Here is a 24,272-nt window from a genome sequence, read left to right on the forward strand (position 1 = left end):
CGGGGTCTTTTCAAAAGAGTCGGTTCTTTGCATCAGGGGGCCAAAGTATTGGAGCTTCAGCATCAGTCCTTCCAGTGAATATTCAGGATTGATTTCCTTTAGAATTGACTGGTTGGATGTCCTTGTTGTCCAAGGGACTCTCAAGAGTCTTCTCTAACACCACAGTTCAAAAGCATCAATTCTTTGGCACTCAGCTTTCTTTATAGTCCAACTCTTACATCCATACATGACCACTGGAAAAACCATAGCCTTGACTAGACACACCTTTGTTGGCAAAGTAATGTCTCTGCTTTTTAATAAGCTGTCTAGGTTGGTCATAGCTTTTCTTCCAAGGAGCAAATGTCTTTTAATTTCATTCCTGCAGTCACCATCTGCAGTGATTTTGGAGCCCCCCAAAATAGTCTGTCACTGTTTCCACTGTTTCCCCATCTATTTGCCATGAAGTGATGGGACCAGATGCCATGATCTTAGTTTTCTGAATGTTAAGCTTTAAGCCATCTTTTTCACTCTCCTCTTTCACTTTCATCTAGAGGCTCTTTAGTTCTTCTTTACTTTCTGTCACAAGGGTGGTGTCATCTGTGTATCTGAGGTTATTGATATTTCTCCCAGCAATCATGATTCCAGCTTGTGCTTCATCCAGTCCAGCATTTCTCATGATGTACTCGGCATATAAGTTAAATAAGCAGGGTGACAATATACAGCCTTGACGTACTCCTTTCCCGATTTGGAACCAGTCTGTTGTTCCATGTTCGTTTCTAACTGTTGCTTCTTGACCAGCCTACAGGTTTCTCAAGAGGCAGGTCAGGTGGTCTGGTAGAAGTATATTATTCATTTAATTGGTTTATAAATGCTATTTTAAAGTGATTCAATAAATTTTCTAAATCATCAACTTTAGTTTTTAATACAGTAAATATTAACAGATATAAGTAAAAGTTTTCTGGTGGCCCTCAAAAATATAAGAGTATAAAGGGATCCTGAGAACAAAAAGCTTGAGAATTATTTAGTAGCAGGCTCGATTACTGCTTCATAAAAAGTAGTTCCTCTAAAATTTGAGAAGATAAAGGAGAAGACTGTTCTCATTATTAATTCAAAGACTGATCTCTGCTTCTAACATGATTGTCTAGAAAGACAGACATTAAAGTAAATAAGAGGGTCAGAGGCCGGAGGTTCCTATCCCCTTCCTTATCCTCATTCCCACTCTTCCCCAAACTATATGTGGGAGGAAAGAGCCAACCCTGCCTTAATAAGAGTTCCATCTGCTTTCCTTTATCACCTTGTACTAACGATCTGTGCAAATGTGAAAACACATCCTGGTAAGAAAGAGAAGGGCGGAGGGCTGAACAATGTATCAGCGAGAGGATCTGAGGTCCCTAAATGAGCCCCACTGACTCAACTGGAAAGCTACACCTGCTGTGTTTTATAAATATGACCCGATTCTAAGAAAAGTAGAACTACCAAAAAGAAAGAGGATAGGGTAGGGACAGGGAGGAAGAAATGCAGGGAAGGAAAATGGAAAGGGAGGCTGTCATCTTGAGGAGTGATGAAAGCCAGGAAGATCCCCTGTGCGTGATTGATTCTGATGCACTTAAGTAAGGATTCCTACTAAAATTCTAGGCAGTTGCCACTCTGAAGTGATGAGAGCCTGGAGGAGTCACTGTGGCTGCAGAGTCCAATCGGAAAAGGAAGGACGCAGCACCAAGGGCGTGTAAAAGAGGACTTCCAAGGGGAGGAGGCTTACTGGAAGTAAATGTCACCCATGGCTGGAAGTCCGCAGAGGGACAGGGCTCAGATAGAAAAAGAAATTGCAGCCAGGGCTGGCCCTCCTGGAAGAGGGACCGAGGAAACAGGGCTGCAGGGACACAAAGCAGGGTCCTCAGAGACCACCGCGCCACAGGAGGGGGCAGATGTCAGTTACCAGGACGACAACCGCAGGCACCCACAGAGGTTTCCTGAGGTGCAAATTGACTACCTAGCAACCTCACGGAGATCTGAGCTGCTCCTGAGGGTGGAGAGACGAGACAGCATGACATGAAAAGGAAAAGCATTAAAATTCTTCAATTACAGGCCTCACAATAGTCATTTTCCATTTCTGATAATAACAAAATATTTATTTAACCCAGCCTTCAAAATTTCAGTGTCCTAGAGAGCCCATCTTTGAATTATCACAATTATTCACACAGTTTACAAATTGAAAAATAATGAGTTCCTAAGATCTATCTCCAACGGAACTACACAACTTTTTGACATTATCCTATTACAAAAGCTGTACTGTATTCCTTGCCTTCTTTCTTTCCTATACCAGTACAGTGTCCTTGCCGTGGTTTTAGCCCTTACCCAACCCATAACCCAACCCCTCAAAAAACCACTAAGGTCCTGCCTTGTGCAACAAACCTGAAGATAATGAGCAGCAGGCCGAGGATCCCAAGGACAGAGCATCTGCAGGCGCCCAGCCCAGACAGGCAGCCACCACTCCAGAAGGACCACAGCCCACTCCCCACCCCCATGTGTGGTGGGGGCGGGGGTGGAGTGGGGTGGTTGGGGGCCTGGCTCTGCCAGAAAGCACAGACACACTTCAGATAAAATTGTCACTAAAAATCCCAAGCCGCGGTGTTAAAGGGCAGATTTTGTCACAAAATCTTGATTGACAACAATGCCCTGGCTACTGCCTCTGACCATGGCCTGACATGGGCAGCACTGTCTTGTGGATAGCTTCCGACTTCTAGCTGAGAAACCGGCCAACTCCTATGCTTCCGCCTACCCCACTCTCTACTGCTTCTCAGTTCTTCTTCTGAAACTTCCTCCCATTTCAGGGTCCAGTCCTCCCGACCACTGTTCCGGCCCTGCTGCCTGTCTTCAGTCTTGGGTTCAAGAGGCTGGATTTTGAATATGACTGGAGGACAAGAGAGATACTTTTAAGTTAATAGAGCATACCTGCAGAATAGCCCAGAAAAGGAAAAGGTATGAATGTATTCTAACATGATAAATCATTTTATTCATACTATTTCCAATAAAATGCAAGGCTTTAAAAAATAGAGTTTCAACTCTCTGCTTGTTGATAGTAACAATACTCAGTACAACTTGTCCAAGAGAACAAGAGAAAAATAAATCTGTTTTCTGTTCTGACAGAAATTGATCTGTATGTACAAAAGTCTAACTTACATACAGACTTCATAGATGAAGGGGCATTTTAAAAATAAAAGAGATTACTTAGCAAATGTGACCACAATTAGAAAATACTTATTTAATGAAGGTTAGTAAACCACGTGCAGATAAGTAAAAGTAAGTCCATATTATTGGTATAATAATGGTAAAAATCATTCACATTTTTTAAAATAGGTGCAGAAGGGAATCACCATTCTTTAGTTCCAATGAAATGACTATAACATCTGAATGAATTTCTCCCCAAAATACTGTACATATTGCAGACTGCCTTTCTGCGGCCCACTTAGTGAAATGTATGTAATTAGGAGACCCCTCCCCCAGAGCTTCTCTACCGCAGCACCTTGGTTAGCCCTCACCAGCTCTGTAGGTAATCTGGCTAAGGGCGGCGAGCCTACCAACGCCACTCCATCTGACTTCTGATCCTTACCCAGATGGCAGCAAACTTGGAGTGGAGCATAAACACTAAAGTGTTTGTTTAATGATAGAATAAACTAGAAAAGGGGAAGCTAGAATAGCATTCCAACATACAGCACCGAATTAGGCTTGCTATGTTAGTACACCTTCTACCATTTTATTAGTAAGATTAGCAGGAAGAACAAAGGCCCATGCCAATGCATTTTCAACACATCATTGCATAGCACAGGAAGATTCCCAATGAACAGCCTTAAGAAGAGAACCTCCCAGGTTACACCTTCCCCACTGAGAGCGTGAGGGCAAGCTTGTCTCAGCACTTCTTAGAAAGGTCATGCTATTATGACACGATGGCAGGGAAGAAAAGGGAAGTGGATTATTAGTTCATTTCCCAAGAGGATTACTCAGGCTCTGGACTAAGTAATGAGAGGTGAGGCCTAGGCAGTATAGCATAAGGAGAGGGTGAAAGGGGAAGATATTAGAAATAATTCACTCTATAGTCTTTATGAATGATTCACTTTCATAGGAGCCATGCTAGTAAGTCAGACACTGTACCATAATTCAGGTAATCATGATGCAAGAGAAGCTACATCCAAAACTATGGATTAAAAACTTACCACCTAGAAGAAAAATTTATTTTTAAAAAGAATCCAGAGGAGGAAAAGAAGAGAAACACATTTTCACACGGTTAGTTTCTATGGCAGCTACTATATGTTCAGCAGTCTTGAACAGCACGCATTGTGTACAAGAATAAAAAAGTCTAATGTACAAAACTTAACAACAATCTCCAGGATGCAGCACACACTTTTAAAAACAAAGCTGAGAACTAATAATCACTAAAAACATGATTTTGAAGATACAGAGAGATTTGTATTTATAATTTTCTCCCTCATATGTAATTCTGCCACTATAACCAGTTGTTAATTATGTATGATTGGCATAAATCAAGATAATACTAAACCATTCACTTATATAAACTCTCTCTTATATTCCAGTTGCCAAAAAGAAGTGTGGTATATCACTTAATCTCTTTTCAATTCCTCAAACATGGAAGACGAGCGAATCCAAGGCCTGTGGTTCTGAACCCATGCACAAGACGCCCCAGGGTGTCTCGTTTGTGTATCAAGCGTGCAGAGCTATCTGAATAAATAACAAACCTCACACCTTTATTTAATGTTATGTTTCAAATTACTGTGATTAATAAGATACATGTTTATTTGAAATTATTATTAAAACAATATTAGCTTTTTAAAAAGCAATCCAGTTTTTAACAGAAATGGTGGTGGTAGTTTAATCGCTAACTCATATCCGACTCTTGCGACCCCATGGACTGTATAGCTTGCCAGGCTCCTCTGTCTGTGGGATTCTCCAGGCAGGAATACTGAAATAAGTTGCCATTTCTTTCTCCAGGGGATCATCCCCACCCAGGGACTGAACCTACGTCTCCTGCGCTGGCAGGCGGATTCTTTACCACTGAACCACCGGGGAGGCCCCCTTAATAGAAACAAATGCCTGCAAATCTAGCTACTTCTACAGAAGTTCTATGACATTCAACCTGAAAAAAAGAATCAAACTGTTACTAGATTCTTTTCTTCATTCTTACACATTTTCTCAGTCTGAACAGAGTAAATACACAACTCTCATATGTGAAGAAGATCCCCGGCACTGGGACCCACTGGCTTGGGTCAATGTTACATGTGGACAAGCATAATCAAAAGCATCTCCTTCAGCTGATAGCTAGACTAGGAAACTGGGTGAGAGGAGAAGAAGGGGGTCACAGGATGAACAGAGGAAAGCAGTGAGAGCCTGCTTCACTGGCAACAGGAAAACAGAGGCTAGGACAGCATGCTGGCTGGCCAGCCCCACGCCAAGCTGAATTAACGTCAGACTCTGCCACTCACTTCAAGGCTCAAGCTGTGGAAATCCCAGTACCTTCATTTCCACAAGACATTTTACCGCCCTGTTAAACTGAGGCTTGTCCCCCTCAGTCCACCTTAAGGACCCCATACAGCTCCACTTGCCTTTCTTAAAGAGGAGAACAAGAAAAGGAGTTATCCTTTTTCTTGCTTAAAATAAGGTGTGACCTTTTGGAACAGAAGAACAAATTAGGGCCATTATCTTAGTTTTAGTTCTTTTAATATGATTTCTTAGTTGTAAGGTAAAAACCATATGGCAAATCAAGGGATGATGTAGACTAATTACAAGAAACATGATTTTCCCTTCAAAATAAATGGACGTGGGACTATGAAATAATTTTTGTGCTGTGTACATGTTGATCTATATTTGATCTATATTGATCTATATTTAACTAAAACATTTCTTATTTTCTCTAATATGAACAATTTAAGCAAAAGCTAAAATTCCACCTCTGTGAAAGGTGAAAGTATAGTTACAATCATAAATTTAAGAAGTTCATCCTATACTTTAAGTAGACTATATTAATATTTCAACAAGCAAAAGACCAGGTAAGCTAAGGGGTGTTTAAAAAACTTAGCTCTTAACACTTGCTACTATATTTCGTGAAAACATAGTCAACACTTTCAGATGTAACTTAACATCCTCTTTCTGCAATACTGTATCAACCCTCATAGCTAACCAAAAACCAAAACCAAAAGTAAAAGCTCAGTCTCTGCCATCTAGTGGACGAAGAAGATAACAGACCGCACGCATTACAGCTAGAACAACTCCAGACATGTGGACAATACGGTACTTACTTAAAATTATGCTCAGTGCTAGCATGTAAAAAAGCTATTTCTTTTTCCAAAGATTTATGTTTACCTACCTGCCATGTAGAGAACGAGATAAAAGAAGGCAGAGAGTAAACATGTATGAAAACAAAAGCAAAGATAAGCCCAGGAAGTTCTGGAGCCCTCTCTGTAGGACAGCTCACACCCCTACACTTACATGGCCATGGAGATCTGTGTTAAGAAGCATCATCGCGCAGGTGAGGCAATGGACTCCATCTAACGGAAGAGAGACGAGGACAGAAAGCGTTAATTCTCTTGTTCCTGTTGGACTCTCAATATTATCAAAACAGCATACCTGTGCTTAATTAAGAACCTGTGAAACCACAATCCTGTGGCTAGGCACAATTAATCCTATTCATTTGGGGAAACAGAAAATAGATAAGAAGACGTTATTAAATGAATCTCAGTGCACAGACTTGAACTCTACTGGTGATGAAGTCAATTATTCCTACCTCTAGAGGACAAGCTGACAGAAAATGTCTAAAGCTTTGAACCAGTGTCCTTTGATACAGCAAATCTACTTCGGGGACTTCATATTAATACTAATGAAATAAAAGAACTACCCAAAATACAAGAATATCTAAAAGGAAGCTTGCTGACAATGGGAGTGAGTGAATATGACCCACCTAAAACACAATTCTGTTACGCTGACGTCATTAAAAATGTGGTCCAAGTACACACGTTGAAATGGAAAGATATTTCACCATAATTTATATCCAGTATGATTCTATTTAAATATAATACATCTAGAATGATCTATAATATAATATTAAAAGATATCATTATTTCTGGATAATAAAATTACAATTTTACTTTTTACTTATGGTTTCTCAATTTTCTATGAGATATGGAAAAGAAAATAAATTATTTAATACTATTATTTTTTAAATTTTATTTTCTAGAAAGAAAGTGAATTAGGAAAGAAGCAAAAGTTAAAGAAAACCAAGATGTGCATCTTCCACTGTTTACTCTTTGGGTATTAGTTCTCTGGCTAAAAACATATAGACAGGAATAGTTATCCTTTCACTCGCCACTCCTTTAAGGCAACATTTAGGTTGACTGGCCCAGGATACAACTGATCAGACAAAAGTGAAATACTGAAATAATCAATGAAGATTTAAAAATTAACTATTTATAGGAAATAAGTTACCCAAACCAGCAAGATCATTTCACACTTACATGGAAACATCCCTTTCTCCTCTTATTTTATAAAGGGAAAGAAAAAGCACTATTCTCTCCCTGCAATTCTCAATCCAAGTATAGTACAGCAGTTGCAGATAGGAGAAAAATCTTATTAATTTATACTAAATGTACAAAAAAGTTTGTCCAACTGCTGAATTTATGAATTAAAGATGCCTCATTTTCCAAAATATGCCTTTGAGTTCAGTAGGTGATTTCTCTAAGTAAAATATCTCTAAGCAGATGCTGCTAAATGCCTAAAAGTTCATTTATTCCACTATTCTAAATACATATAAAAACAAGTTCTTGAAAGTATTTATAAAACTCTGCAGCCAACTCTCAAATATCTTTATCAACAACCAACTGAGTACACAAATCCACAGTCCCTGCCTCACTTAGGAATGTATCTTCTTAGATTTGAAGAAGGTTCTAACAAAAACAATTCACTTCTATACCTTTTATTTTCTTAAGACCAACAGTGATACAGTGAATAGATGGTCTTAGCAGAGTCAAAAGAATAAAGGAAGACAGTCCCCATTTTACAGATGACAATATGACTTTAACACTCAAGACAATTAATTTAGCTACAGCCTGCAGGGCAGAGGCAGCAGGAGCAATCACTTGCGTCGATATAAAGAACACCAACACACTGCTAACTGGCACACAGGAGTTAAGAGACAATTACAATTCCTAGTGCATCTGGTCTCAGGGACTTAGTCTAGAGTTCTTAAGTTTATGAAAGATACTCCAATTGGAAGTGAATATTTTTTATTTTAAACCCTGAAAGCTTGGCCTTAGTATAAAAACTGAAATGGAGAAATGATCTCTCTTCATAGAGTATATCAAAAATTAAAAAGCTTAAAGTTGCTTTTTAAAATAGTAAACACAAATATAGGTCATTAAAATCATAAACCTGAGTCAGTGGTCAGTGTTGTAAAAATGAATGCCCAAGAAAGTACTAGAGATAGACCACACACGCCAGTGAGATTTGCAAATGTTTCTGGAACTAACCATACAACTACACGTGCACTTCATCAAAAGCTTAGAAACTCAGGTGCACGGGACGAAGAAAGAGGAGCTATGTCTGTGCACATTTCACTTGTTACAATGTGCACAGACATTAAAATCTCAGGGACAGACCATAAACGATTTAAAGAAAGTATACTGTCATACTATGGACACGGAAAATACAGTGAAACTACAGGAGTAAAGGACATCAAGCAGTCATTAAATACGGTTTTTAAAGAATATCTGATGACATGAGAGATGCTCACCATGCAAGGGAAGAACAGTAGGAAACGAAATTTGTAATGATTCCAACTTGACATAAAGTATTTTACAAATAGACTAGAAGGAAGTAAATCAAACTGTTAACAGTTATTTCTAGGTAATTAGACATAACTCGATGATTTTCATTTTCTTCTGCATAATAAAATGTAACCTTTATATTGAGAAAAATAGCCCTTGTTATAAAAAAGTAATTTAAGCATTTCCATCCGATTACCTTGTGAAGCAATGGTATCTGGGTTACAGTAAAAATATCTATTGGAGAAGTGTACTAAAATTCTCTCTCGTTCTTGGGTTTCTCCCACAAGAGAAAATGCTTTAAAGAAATACCTAAAAAAGAGTTAAAAGGGAAAAGGTGAATTTTTAGAAAATGTGAGACTATACTCTGTTTGACAGTTAAACTTAATTCATAAAACTTAAGAAACTAATAATACAGGTAAGATATTTAACAGTTATGCTTTAAAAATCACTAGATGGTTATTCAACATAAACTTATGTTGATGTTAATATTATAGGAAAGGTCGATATAAACGATGACAGAGCAACAGCATGGTCAAAAAACACATCAAAAAACAGGCTTGGGAAGGTGAGTGGTTTCCACATATGATGTAAAGAAGCCATTTTTAAAGATGAGTTAGAAAAAACTAAGGAACACTGAAGTCTGGATGCATAACAACGTGATCTATGTCTTCAGTTCAGTTCAGTTCAGTCGCTCAGTCGTGTCCGACTCTTTGCGACCCCAAAACTTGACAAAGATCACAGGGTTTCTTTGTCATTTTGTTACTTGATGGTAATCACCACTGACCCACTATTAAAATTACAATTATACTGTCTTATGCACAGTAGATTTCTGTTAATTTTATTTTGCCTATTATCACCATAGTCTATCTTTAACTTGCTACACGAGGAAGAGATTGGAAGATAAAACCCTAATTTATTTTTGAATTAGGAATGCCAATCTAGATCAGAGTCACTGAGAGTATGGTCTATTAGAGATGTATCCAGGACTCTCACTCAACAAAGTAGATGCACTGACCTAAACACGAGATGAGAAAGAAAAAAATTATTCAGAATGTTCTAAGAAAACCTACTTTTGAAAGAAACATATCATAAACCATATTTTGATGATGAAAATGTTGCTGTCTTCCTTACTTGCAGTTAATCTAAATTATATTGCCCTAATTAATTTCTCTTAAACTTTTTTTTATAAACCACATGAGAAAGCAAAGCAAAAATATAGATCTTTCCCCTACCTTTACCTGTTTCCATCAGAAAACCTCTAAGTACCCCTGATTCATGCAAAGAGCCAGAGACTAACTCACTGCTGTGCTTTCTCACTTCACCTCCCAGGCTTCAGTCTCCTGATCTGTAAAACTAGAGTGTTACACAAGATGATCTCAGAGCTCCTCCAGGCTCTGACACATCACAGAGTTTATAAGATTAAATGCTGGCTGGGTTTTACCTTCAGCTGTGCTTAGAAATTGACAGGACAGTATGGTGTAAGACGTGATGGTCAGGTGTTTCCAAACCCATTTGAACAGATCAGCCAGAAGTAATAACTGACTAAAATAGTTTTACAGATAACTTCCTGCTGATTATCCTGATATTGATTTTTATCCCATTCATTAGGTAATTTCAAAGTACTCTTTGAAAAGGCTATTAGGCTACTGTAAACAAATAATTAGAGAAAAAAATCTTTAATTCTGCAGTCTATAAACTGTGCCTTTTAAAAAAATTTGATCATTCAAAAACCAAATTCCCACAGATTTCATTTCTCCAAGCCTTACTTTGCCAGCATACTTTACTCTGTCATACACTTGGTGCAGAATATGGGTTCATGTATAATTTCACAAAAACAATACATTTTCCCCACTTTCCACAACGTTTACTCTCCGTAAAACACTCTGAGCTAAGGTCACAAAGTAACTGTGGGTCTAAAAAAGGAAAAATCAGACTACCTTCAGCACATCATTTTCTATTATTAGAATTAATTATTTAGAAGCAAAGAACAGGTGATGTTTAATCATACCTGAGAGATTGATCCAGTGTCATTCCTGTGAAATCAAAAAACTTCAAATATTCTTCTGCAACTAGTTTGCTAAATTCATTGCTGTAAGAAAACAAAATAGACTTGGTTATTAAAACTGAAGCCACCTGAACACACACACACAGACGCTTATAAGGATGCACTCAGACACCTGCCTGAACACACACACACACACACACGCTTATAAGGGTGCACTCAGACACCAGCCTGAACACACACACACACACGCTTATAAGGGTGCACTCAGACACCAGCCCTGGAACGGAACGTACTTCTTGCCCAGGTGCTTTGCCACGTCCGACCTTTTGAACCTGTCGAGCTGGTAAAGGCGCTTGGCCAGCCTTTTGGCTGCTTCTGTGCTGCTGCTGGTGCTGTTGCTGAGGCTCCCTGAGGCCCCCTCTTCCAGAGGTTCAGCGCTCCCCATTTCAGAATGAGCCTCTAGCAGAGCTGTCTCCACCCCAGCGTTGCTGTAAAAATTGATAAAGAAGGAAACAAAAGAAGAGAAGAGATTGTTCTTGTGCGGCAAACAGGAAAATAGCTAAGGAAATTATCACGATATTGTAGAACAAATGAAAAACTATTTTAAATGATATACCTTATGCTTAATTATTAATAAAAATATTCTCAGTTACTGTATTTTGACATACTAGAGAAGTGATTGCTTAAACCCTAGATGAGCAGTTCTCAAACCTTTTGGTCTCAAACCTTGATATTCTTAGAAGTATAGAAGACGTCAAAGACCTTTGTGTATATGGGTTATGTCTACTTGTATTCACTGCATGAGTAATTAAAATGGAAAAATTCAAATATTCATTTAATAATAAAAAATCAATTTCACAAATATAGACAAACATATTTATATTTTCTAAAACAATAGCATAAATTGTAAAGAGACAAGCAACAGAGATTTACATCTTTTACATATTTCTTTAATGTCTGGTGCAGCTAGAAGACAGCTGGACTTCACAGCCACTTCTACATTAGATCATCAATGATACATCACTGTGGCTGAAAATATCAAGACAATCTGGCCTCCACAGAAATAGGAAAATAGGGAGCACTTTAATATCCTTAATTGTGGATATTGCTTTTTGATATAATGCCAAAATAAAACAAGTGGTAGTTTCTTAAAAGTTAGTTGTAATATACTGATAGAATCTAAACTTTATCAGTGAGTTTTTTTGTACTCTTACATTAAAAATGTCCCACACTTTGAATGCATCTTACCTAGGCATGATTCTGCAACATGAATTGGTCAACTGAAGAGTATTTGCTGACACATTTCATTATTTAAAAAAGAAATCCCATTTACTAACATTGCCACTAACATCCTCAGAAAAGTTGCTAAGTACAGGGAAGCTGCCAAACTTGGTGGTAGATACAAGTTTTCCAAAATTCTAATTTTTTATTGAAACTTCAATTTTATCACTGGCAACAACAACAACAAAAAAAATGACAGTTGTTTTCCTTAAATAGGCTCACTTCATTAGTTTTCAAGAAAATGTTTGCCAAAGCCAGTTTCTCAGTTAGACTTTGAAAGAAAATGGCATTTCCATGAAAAAAGTGACTAGCATAAAGCTCACAACTCAAACTACGTGAGTGCTTTTCCTAGAGTGCTTCAAGTAGAGTTTCCATTTCACTGCATGTGAAATTAAATGCCAGGTAGCCAAGGGCTGAAAAGTAATTAATTGGCACTGCTTTATCAAAGACATCATTAGGTGAAACCGGCCTTCATTTTTATTTTGAATGCACAGCAGAGAAGACCAGCGTGGTGCCACTGCCTTGGTTGGCCCTGGGGCTTCCACCACTGCTTTCGTACAATCAGCGTGTATCAACTTTGGTATCGACAGAGTGAGAGAGGACAACGGTGCTGCGCTGTTATCACAAAATAATTTTGGCCTCACAAACCCACTGAAAGGGCCTCAGGAAGCTGCACACCACAGTGTGAGAACCTCAGCTCTCGCTGGCTCCACAGCACACACCTGTAGCACCAGCCTTGAGAACGCTGTCATTCCCAGACCTTCACTTTGACTTCTAACAAAGCAGCGCTATGCCCGTGGTAAACAACCATGCGTAAGGACCCTTCCAGCACACTTACTGTGGACTCTAAAGCAAAAATGTTTTTTCTGTGATGAACCAGAGAGTAAATATTTCAGGTTTGCAGGCCACATAAGCTCACTGTCACACATGCTTTTTTGATTTTGTTGTTTTTCACAGCCTTTCAATGATGCAAAAGCCATTCCAGGAGACCCCAAATCCTAGTCTGCATTCCCTTGCCCTACTCCACGGCTCTTTAACTTGTCCTGAATTATAAGCAGAGAATCACTGACTGTCCAAACCAGGGCAGTCTGAGGAGGAAACAGAGATGGTAAAATCATTAAATATGTGGTTGCAATTGTTACAATGTGGGGAAAAAAGTGTTACCAAGAAAAAAAAAAAAAAACTAGTTGTAAACTTACAAAAAGTCCTTATAGCAAAGGGAAGACATTTTTAAGCAGAACTGCTCAAGCTCTACCTTGGCACCTATCTACCTAAGTCACAATATCCCATGTCGCACTGACCCACCATCTACGTGGTGGCTTCTGCACAGCCAGCAGAAGCCCAAGGAGCTCCTGGGGCTGCAGGGTCCCAGCGCCCCCAGCCACTGCCGGACGTGAAGGGGTCACTGTCCCTCACAGCCTCTCGCCAAGCCCACTTATCAGCAAGCACTGCACAAGTCTTTTACACCCAAACCATGTGAAATTTCTGTTCAACCCATCAGCTCACACACTCCAGACATGACTGTGGAGAAGCTGGACGTTCAAAGTGGAGGTGTGCAAACCTGCGCTGACTTCTTTTACTGTAACCATTGATAATAATGGTTCATTTTTCTAAAGTCAAAGTCAGATGCTAAACCACAGTCCATGCCAAGACAACAGACACAAACGGGAATCCACCCACGCAAACCAAGACGTTTGGTAACCCTCCGTAAACAATCAGCCACCTTAAACAATTTTCCAACAGAAAGACCCACCAATTAAAACAAATTGCCTTATTACAATAAAATCTTCACATAAATACATTTAAATATTGTTTTCATTGTAAACCTTCCTTTATAAAGTTCACATTACCAAATGGTGTTCTGAAATTTATCCCATCAGACAATTGAATTATTTATTATATACAGCAAACCTGTAAGCAAATTCATAGAAAATTATTTCTTTTAAAGGTCACCTCACCCTTTGTGTTTTCCCAAATAAATGGTGAAGTGTAAAACATTTACTCTTAAGAACTCTTTTATTTACAGTCAAGTAGTCTTTATAAAGAGTCGGACACGACTGAGTGAGCGACTTGACTTGAGTCTTTATAATTATGAAAAGAAGACCCCTGGAGTTGTGCCCCTATACATTCTTAGTCTGCATATTAGTGACTGTGTAAAAGAAAACAGTGTCAAAGAAAGGATTTTTCTTCTCAAATAAACTGCTACTTATTATTGCTTACTTCTCAGGGCAAACTCATGGCATGCATTTCATCACTCCATGAAAACAGCGTAATTATACTACATACATAGCGTTGCAATGATGCTGTTCAAATATAAGAGGCTTATTGTAACAAATATATTCATTACATGTACTTAAAAATACAAGAATTTTTAAAATGCAGTATTGATTCCCAGTCCATACGTTTCTCATCCCTCATGTTTACTGCCTCTCTTCCTGACCTGGCCTATTTCACCTCATCTTCCTCACATTCCCCAGGAGGAGGTAATTTAAAAATCTGTACCAATCAGAATACTCTGAATCTTCTTGAAAAAAAGTGCAGAGAAGAGGGAAGTAAGGAATAAAATGAAGATCAGCATTTCCAGTCCTAGATGGCTCCATTCCACCCATACACAGCTAATGAGAGAACTCCAACGAGCCGAGGCTGCGCTTTCCAACTCAGAGAGCCTGGGAGCGATGGCAGTGCCGACTCACCAGCAGTATGACAGCCACCACGAGGCCATCCTGGAGCCGAGGCTGCGCCCGGCCATGCTTCCCTGCCCGGTGCCCCCAGGACCCGCCACCCCCTAGCGCCACTGTGTGCTGGTTAACAGGGCTCCCAGGGACCCGGCTCCCTATGAGGTCATATTACTATGACCTCACACTCTTGGAAGCGTTTACTGTTGGGGGGGTTGTAATGCTTTTACAGTGCTACTAAAAACAGAAGCCAGAACACAGGGGCCACTGTACATCAAGAGCGTAAACAACAATGGCAGCTCGGCCTTGTTCACACTCGACGAAGCGACTCATGACCCCTCTCGGCGGGAGTGACACCCCGTTTGTTTCCTGGAATACACAAGACATTGTCCGTCTAGTCCGCTGAGTGTTAGATGCTTTCAGGAGTCTGAATTTTCCCTTCTTTATGGCTCCCCTTTTCTTCTCGATCAAGTTAACTTTAAATCTCCTAAGGTAAAACCCTTACTAGTCATTTAAGTACAGAAAAGACTCCCCAAAAGTTCTCCCTGTGATATATATAAATGCACACCTCAAAACAAATATGGTTATATCCTATCTCAATATCATCAAAAGGACCAGATCACTGAGTCTGACCACCAAGCCTTTTCACAACCGTTTTAGCATACTTTAGATTATGCCAAAGCTTTTAGTATACTTTAGATTACATACTTTTTAGCATGTTTTAGATTAAAACACTTCCCAAATAAAATAGCACACCCAGTTAAATAGCACACCCAGAATTTTAAATAAACAAAAAATAGTTTTTATTGAAAGTATGTCTTAATAATTTCATGGGGCATATGGACACTAAAAAAAAAAAAATATATTATTCATCTGAAATTCAAATTTAACTGGGCATCCTGATTTTACCTGATAACCCTATCTCATGAATGCCTGTTCTAAATCAGATTCCTTCCAGGTGTGTTTGACTGGCTTCTGTGATTTAATTTTTATTCCTACTACTTTTCTATTGTTTTATCTTCTCTCAGTTGACTGTGACCTGCTGATTCCTCCAAATACAAAAGGAAAACCCTCTTTTCTCTGCACTGTCACCCTTCTTCCCCAGCCTGCACACTGCCACCATGCGTGTGATAAAATAAAATCCCCCCTTGACAAACATCCTGCACAAGACAAAAGCCCATGTCCTGTGGCAGGTCGGTAAGGCCCTTCACAAGCCGACCCCTACTGCCCATTTACACTGGTTACCTCTATTGCCTTCGTGTTGGGGCCACACAGAGACGTCAGCTGTACTCACATCCCTTTCCCCTGTCCTTCCCATTGCCACTCCCATCACCCCTACCCCAAAAATCCTGGAGTTCACAAATTCTGCAAACTCGTGATCCTACAAGAGCCCAAGGGAAAGAACAACTATTCTAAGAATCTTACTCCAAACTCCCTGGCTGCATTCTCAGAGCAAACCTAGTTATTTCTTTATCACAGCTCTGCATTTCAAAGTCCCACCTCTCTCACCTACCACTATCTTAAATTTCACTTTGTATCCACAAGGGGGGGGCTGAAATTAGTCAACAGCCATCTTTTAAAAGAATGCAGAACTGAGCGACCAACTGTATCCATGCCTTCGATGTCCTCTGTGCTCCAACAGGAACAACATGTGGCACTAGCTTTCTATCATGTTCAGCTGCCAAACTGTGACCGACTTTTGTGACCCCATGGACTGTGGCAGGCCAGGCCTCCCTGTCCCTCACCACTTGTAGGAGTTTGCCCAAGTTCATGTCCACTGAATCAGTGATGCCATCCAACCATCGCATCCTCCATTGCCCTCTTTTCCTTCTGCCTTCAATCTTTCCCAGCACCAGGGTCTCTTCCAGTGAGTCAGCTCTTCACACCAGGCAGCCAAAGTACTGGAGCTTCATTAGGTTGGCACACAAGTACCTGCGGTTTCGACCATGAATTTTAAGTCACTATAACTAGGCTCAAACACACCATTATTAATCCAAACAGAAACCATCACAGTCAACACATTTTTGCCAAGAAGAAATAAAGCAAACAAACAAACAAAAAAATCCATGCTTCAGGATCTGATGAACTCTGGGAAAGCATTTTCTGCCTCCTGACGGTTGTGAAAACGTTTTCCCTGCAGAAAGTTTTCAAGATGCCTGAAGAAGTGGTAGTCAATCGGTGATACGTCAGGCAAAATGGTGGATGAGATGAAACTTTGTAGCCCAATTCATTCAACTTCTGAAGCGCTGGTTATGAACCGTGTGGTCAGGAGTTGTCGCAGAGAAGAACTGGGCCCATTCTGTGGACCAATACCAGCGGCAGGTGTTGCAGTTTTCAGTGTGTCTCATCGATTTGCTGAGCATACTTCTCAGATGGAATGGTTTCCCCGGGATTCAGAAAGCTATAGTGGATCAGATGGGCAGCAGACCACCAACGTGACCGTGACCCTTTTCTGGTGCAAGTGTGACCTTGGGAAGTGCTCTGGAGCTTCTTCTCGGTCCAACCACTGAGCTCGTCATCACCGGCTGTCATATAAAATCCACTTTTCATTACATGTAATAATCTGGTTGAGAAATGGTTTGTTGTTGTAGAATAAGAGAGGACAACACTTCAAAGTGATTTTTTTTGATTTTCAGTCAGCTCATGAGGCACCCCCTTATCAAGCTTTTTCACCTTCCCAATTTGCCTCAAATGCCAATGACCACAGAATGGCTGACACTGAGTTCTTTGGCAACTTGTGTAGCTGTAAGGGGATCAGCTTCGATAATGCTCTCAATTGGTTGTTGTCAACTTCCATGGGACAGCCACAACGTTCCTCATCTTCAAGGCTCCCTTTTCCTTTGCAAAACTTCTTGAACCACCATTACACTGCATGTTCATTAGCAGTTGCTGGGCCAAACGCACTGTTGATGCGAGTCGTCTCTGTTGCTTTACGACCCATATTGAACTCAAATAAACATATCGCTCAAATTTGCTTTTTGTCTAGCATCATTTCTGTAGTCTAAATATAAACAGCAACAAGTCATTAGCAAAAAAATGCAAAGCGAGAAATGCACATTAAAATGATGTATAACATAACCACACTTAAGAACATATTCCAATATCAAACGGCAAAGTTTAACAATGTAAAAACGCAATTACTTTTGCACCAACCTAACAGTTCAATATAACTGATCCTGAAAAGTTCAAGCAGACTGATATCAGCAGAGGGTACCAGATATACTATCTCACTTCATACTTATTTTGAGTTTAAGTTTTTTAAAATGTTTTTAAGTTTTTATATAATTGTGATAATAAAACTAGGTTAAAAAAATTAAGAAGGCTAAGGTACGCCTCCTGCATTTAGAAAACAACAATCAACAGTCACCTACTTCAATTTCATACATAGGCAAGTCAGAGGCAAGTCAGAAGAATCCCAAGGAGTTAGAGGAAATGACTCCAGTCACAAGTGGAATAAAAGGTCAGAGAGAGCACTGTGACCATGTAGGCTGAGGATGCAGTCACCGAGGCCCGAAGCTAGCAGACTCAGGGGAGTCAGAATGAAGGTGGTCAAGAAGGGTTCTCAGAACAATAGCTCGAGTAAGGTACACTTAGAACCCAGAAGCATAAACATCCCCTGAGAAAGGAAAGGATGTCTTCTTGGCTTCCATTATCTATGGCACTTATTTCTCGGGAAGAGCAGAGATAGCAACTAATCTTTAAAAGAATAAATAAATAAATAAACTCTTTATCAAAAAAATTTAATTACTTTTTTATTGAAGTATAGTTGATTTACACTGCTGTATTAGTTTCAGGTAACAAAGCAATTCAGTAATACATACATATATATCTACATTCTTTTTCAGGCTTTTGTCTCTCATAGGTTATTATAAAATACTGAGTATAATTCCCTGTGCTGTACAGTAGGTCCTTGTTATTTATTTTATATATAGCAGTATATATATGTTAACCTCAAACTCCTGATTTATCCCTCTGCTTTTCCCTCTTTGGTAAACATGTTTGTTTCATTCATTTGTCAGTCTATTTCTGTTTTATATTTTAAGTTCATTTGTATCACTTTTATTTTTTTAGATTCCACATATAAGGGATATTATATATGTCTCTGTCTGGCTTACTCCTTAGTATGGTAATCTCTAGGTCCATCCATGTTGGTGCAAATAGCATTATTTCATTCTTTGTATGGCCTAGCAACATTCCACTGTATGCATGTACCACATCTTCTTTATCTACTTCTCTGTCAGCTGACTCTTGGATTGTTTCTCTGTCTGGACTATTGTAAGCAGTGCTGCAATTAACACTGAGGTGCCTGTATCTTTCTGAATTATGGTTTTCTCTGGATATTTGCCTCTGAGTGGGATTGCAGGATCATTTGGTAGTTCTATTTTTAGTTTTTTAAGGAACCTCCATATTGTTCTCCATAGGGTCTGTATCAATTTACATTCCTACCAACAGTGTAGGAGGGTTCCCTTACATACTCTCCAACATGTGGAGAGTTCTCCACATACTCTCCAGCATTTATTATTTGTAGACTTTTTGGTGATGGCCATTCTGATCACTGTGGAGGTGATACCTCATTGTACTTTCGATTTGCATTTACCTAGTGATCGGAGATGGAGAAGGAAACGGCACCTCACTCCAGTACTCTTGCCTGGAAAATCCCATGGACAGAGGAGCCTGGTAGGCTGCAGTCCATGGAATCACTAGGAGTCGGACACGACTGAGAGACTTCACTTTCACTTTTCACTTTCATGCACTGGAGAAGGAAATGGCAACCCACTCCAGTGTCCTTGCCTGGAGAATCCCAGGGACTGGGGAGCCTGGTGGGCTGCCCTCTCTGGGGTCGCACAGAGTTGGACACAACTGAAGCGACTTAGCAGCAGCAGTGATCGGAGAAGGCAATGGCACCCCACTCCAGTACTCTTGCCCGGAAAATCCCATGGACAGAGGAGCCTGGAAGACTGCAGTCCATGTGGTCACTGAGGGTCGGGCATGACTGAGTGACTTCACTTTCACTTTTCACTTTCATGCACTGGAGAAGGAAATGGCAACCCACTCCAGTGTTCTTGCCTGGAGAATCCCAGGGATGGGGGAGCCTGGTGGGCATCCGTCTATGGGGCACACAGAGTCAGACACGACTGAAGTGACTTAGCAGCAGCAGTGATCACCAATGTTGAGCATCTTTTTATGTGCCTGTTGTCCACTTGCATGTCTTTTTTGAGAAAAGTCTATTTAGAAGAGACACAAGATGGCAGAGGAGTAGGTGAAAATGGAGTACATCCATTTTCACAGAGGCATCAGGAATGTACCTTCAGATTCAGAGGATCTCACAGAGAACCAGCTGAGTACTAACAGGAGTCCCTGACCACCAGACGGGAATATACAGTTCCACGCAGAACTCACTAGGATGAAGGAAGGAAGAGAAAAAGAGAGTGAGCAGGACCTGACCTGCACCAGGGAGTGGGGGAGGTGAAGCAAAGGTGGGATCCCAGGCGGTCTGCTGAGACAGAAGAGAAGCATTTGAGGCCATGAGAGTAACAGGTGTAACAGAGTAACATCGGCGAAAGGCTGAAGGAAGCGAGAACCGCACGGATAATCCGTGCTGCGGTCCTACATACCCCGGACAAGGACGCAAGTCCACCCGAAAGCTCGGCGGCTGGGAGCTGGAGCATGGGAGTGGAGAGCAGTCCCAGGGCCAGCACTGCTGTTAACTGAGGGAAGATGATGGCCCAAGGGGACAGGAGGGAGGAAACCTGCACGGAATGCCTCTGAAGGAACGCTGGGCAGCCACGGAGGCAGGGCGCCACTGCTGAGTCACAGCAGCGGGTGGAGCCATGACTGTGGCCTCCCTCTCCACAGCGGCGCAGGCAGCTGACCAATAGAGAAAGACCCTCCACAGGCGGCGCAGGCAGCTGACCAATAGAGAAAGACCCTCCACAGGCGGCGCAGGCAGCTGACCAATAGAGAAAGACCCTCCACAGGCGGCGCAGGCAGCTGACCAATAGAGAAAGACCCCAGGGAGGGCGGCCCTTTGAGCGCCTGACCTGCAGAGCAGTAGAGAAGGCCCCCGGCCAGGGGTGCCCTTGAGTACCTCCTATGTCAAGCAATAGAGAAGGACCAGCCAGGAAGGCCCTTTGAGTGTCAGCGGCCAGAGGACAGAAGAGGATTCTAATAGGGCCATATCTTCTACACCTATGATTGCTGCCTTCCCTACACACCTGGTGCTGCCGGGTCCCTGCAATGCAAGCCACAGCGCCACACTCGGTCCTCACGGGGGCAGAGCCGACAGAGGCTAGAAAAGAATATTTATAGCATCATGTCTCCTGCAACCATGGCTGCTGGCTTCCCTGTGCACCAGGCACCACTGGGGTCTGCATGATCCAAGCGGCCATGCCACCTGCACACTAGGTCCTCACTGGGGCAGAGCTGCCAGAGACTAGAAAAGAATCCTTACAGCACCACGTGTCCAGTGCCTGTGTGTGCTTCCCTGTGTATCTGGTTCAGCCGGGGTCCCCATGATCCGAGCAGCTGCACCACCTCCAGGCCCAGTCTTCACCGAGGCAGACCCAAGCCCTCCAGGGCAGCCTCAGGACCAAACTCCTAGGGATGATCCTCAGGCCGAGGTGGGGATAAAACAACAGTTGAGCTCCAGAGGCACAGTGATTAAGGAAAAGGATCAAAAACCTTCTCGCCAGCTGTACAAACTGCAGATTAAATCCACACCATCAGCTAGGTGGACTCTGTGTTTATGGAATACATAAAAGGACAATGAGTATTCTCACAAAAGAAAACGCCCTAGCTCTGGCAGCTGTGGACAGTGGAGGTGAGAGCACGCAGGAGTAGCACCAACTTAGGGTCTGAGCCGTCCCTACAGCAAGTCCTGAGACCAGACTCCTCGGTACTGGAGGCTTTCCTAGGGAAGCAGAAGTAGGTGCGGCTCAAAGTGGGGGAAAGGACGCTGACAGCTGAGACCTGAGAAAAACATTTATTATTCTTATATTTTGATTCATTCTGTAGTTGGTTCAGGTTTTTTTTTTTTTCCCCCTCTTTTTTCCTTTGTTGCTGTGGTTGCTGTTTTCATTATGATCATTATCTATATTTTGGCTTTTGAGAATTTTTTTTTGTTTTATTTTGTTTTTTAATCATGCTTTTAATTTCCTTTATTTCTACTTTGGCTTTCTGCAGTTTTGTGTATTTTTTTTTCTTTTTTTGTTGTTCTATTCTTGTCGATATTTTTTATAGTAAATATAGATCTTTTTATATGCTAATTAACTTTGCTTTCCTATTTTTCCATTTTTTTCGTGGTGCTTGGTTGTCTTGTTCTCTTTGCTTTACTCCTCAGCTGGCACTATATTTTGGTCTCGTTTTCTGTTTTGTGTTGTCGTCAGTTTTGTTTTCAATTAGCCTGTATCCTTTTTGGTTTCCTTTGCTCACGGGGCCACTCTCCTTATTTACTTTGGTCTGTTTGGGCTTTGTGTGGGTGTATGTTCCTTTCTTTTTGTTTCTATTTGTCTGATTTTTGCTTTTACCATTTGTCTGGGCTTTATTTTTTGACTCTTGAGTTTTCTGTTTATTTCTTACTTTATTAGTTATTTTCCTTTCTGTTTTTTGTTTCTTTTACTCCCCTTTATTGACATAACAAACAGCTTGCAGGGTCTTGGTTCCCCAACCAGAGGTCAGGTGTGAGCTCTTGGGGTGGGAGCACCGAGTCCAGGACACTAGGCTGCCAGAGAACACCTGACCTCGGGGAGGATTGATCAGTGAGAACGCCCACAAAGGCCTCTGGCTGAATCCAAGACCCTGAGCCCAACTGGCAGCAGCACCCACACAGGATGCCTCATGCAAACAACAAGCGAGACAACACAAGCGCAGTCAGCGGACAGGCTTCCCACAAACACCCCAAAACACACCACCTCACACAGTCCTGCTTATCAGAGGGGAAAAAGCTCACTTCCTTCCACCAGAAGGCAGGCACAAGTCCCGCCCAACATGAAGGCTACACAAGCCACTGGACCAATGTCACCAACCAAGAGCACAGATCAAAAGCAAGAGACACTATGACCCTATAGCCTGGGGAAAGGAAACCTCAAACACAGTAAGTTAGACAAAAGGAAAAGACATATATATTGTGCAAACGAAGGAATAAGGTAAAAACCCACAAGACAAAATAAATGAAAAGGAAACAGGCAAACTACCTGAAAAAGATTTCACAGTCATTACAGTAAAGATGTTGCAAAATCTCAAAAATAGAATTAAAAAAATGCAAGAATCATTTAACACATTTGACAAGGACTTAAAAGAAATAAAGAAAAAACAGTGACAACACAATTACTGAAATTAAAAATATTCTAGAAGGAATCAATAGAATAACTGAGGCAGAAAGGATAAGTGAGGTGGAAGACAGATGGGGGAAACAACTGCTGAAGAAGAGAATAAAGAAAAAAGAATGAAAAGAATTGAGGATAGTCTCAGAGACCTCTGGGACAATATTAAATCCATCAACATTGGAATTACAGGGGTCTTAGAAGAAAAAGAGAAAAATAAAGGGTCTGAGAAATTTTTTGAAGGGATTATAGCCAAAAGCTTACCCAAAATGAGAAAAGAATAGTCAATCAATTCCAACAAATGCAGAGTTCCATACAGGATAAACCCAAGGAGAAACATGCCGAGACACGTATTAGTCAAACTAACAAAAATTAAACACAAAGAAAGAATATTAAAGGTAGCAAGGGAAAAGCAACAAGTAACATACAAGGAAAACCCCATAAGGTTAACAGCCGATTTATCAGCAGAAAGATCTCTGCAGGAGGATATATTTAAAATAATTAAAGGCAAAGATCTACAACCAAGATTACTCTATCCAGCAAGGGTCCCATTCAGATTCAGAGAAATCAAAAGCTTTATAGATAGTCAAAAGTTAAGAGAATTCAGCACTACAAAAGCAGCTTTACAACAAATGCTAAAGGAAGTTCCCCACACAGGAAACAAGAAAAGGCCCACAAAAATAAACCCAAAACAATAAAGTAAAGGTTAATAGGGTCATACATATCAATAATTACTTTAAATGTAAATGGATTAAATGCTCCAAACAAAAGACTGGTTGAATGGATACAAAAACAAGACTCAAGTATATGCCGTCTATATTAGACTCACTTCAGAACCAGAGCCAAATACAAACTGAAAGTGAGACAATGAAAAAAGATATTTCATGCAAACAGAAATCAAAAGAAAACTGGAGTAGCAATTCTCATATCAGACAAAATAGATCTTAAAGAATATTATAAGAGATAAGAAGGACACTACATAATGATCAAGGGATAGACCCAACAAGACATAACAACTATAAATATTTATGTATCCAACAAAGGAACACCTGAATACATAAGGCAAACACTAGCAGACATAAAAGGGTAATTGACAGTAACTTAATAATAATAGCAGGCTTTAATAAGCCACTTACACCAATGAACAGATCATGGAGACAGAAAATTAATAAGGAAACACAAG

General features: G+C 40.6%; 1 protein-coding gene across 10 annotated transcripts in view; it reads right to left on the bottom strand.

The window, feature by feature from the left end:
* PSD3 (pleckstrin and Sec7 domain containing 3) overlaps positions 1 to 24,272 on the bottom strand; it is a 610,137-nt gene that overhangs the window by 231,454 nt on the left and 354,411 nt on the right. For 9 of the 10 annotated variants that reach the window (XM_044925847.2, XM_025293130.3, XM_044925868.2 and 6 more), the window contains 4 exons: positions 11,106 to 11,300; positions 10,816 to 10,896; positions 9,004 to 9,116; positions 6,478 to 6,536 (listed from right to left, as the gene is read on the bottom strand). In XM_044925847.2, coding sequence (XP_044781782.2) covers positions 6,478 to 6,536; positions 9,004 to 9,116; positions 10,816 to 10,896; positions 11,106 to 11,300 — 448 coding nt within the window. Of the gene's footprint in view, positions 1 to 6,477; positions 6,537 to 9,003; positions 9,117 to 10,815; positions 10,897 to 11,105; positions 11,301 to 14,786; positions 14,925 to 24,272 lie in introns of those variants that run through there. The other variant, XM_025295717.3, reaches the window with a different exon arrangement.

This window comes from Bubalus bubalis, chromosome 1 (assembly GCF_019923935.1).
Source record: "Bubalus bubalis isolate 160015118507 breed Murrah chromosome 1, NDDB_SH_1, whole genome shotgun sequence".
Classification (NCBI taxonomy): domain Eukaryota; kingdom Metazoa; phylum Chordata; class Mammalia; order Artiodactyla; family Bovidae; genus Bubalus; species Bubalus bubalis.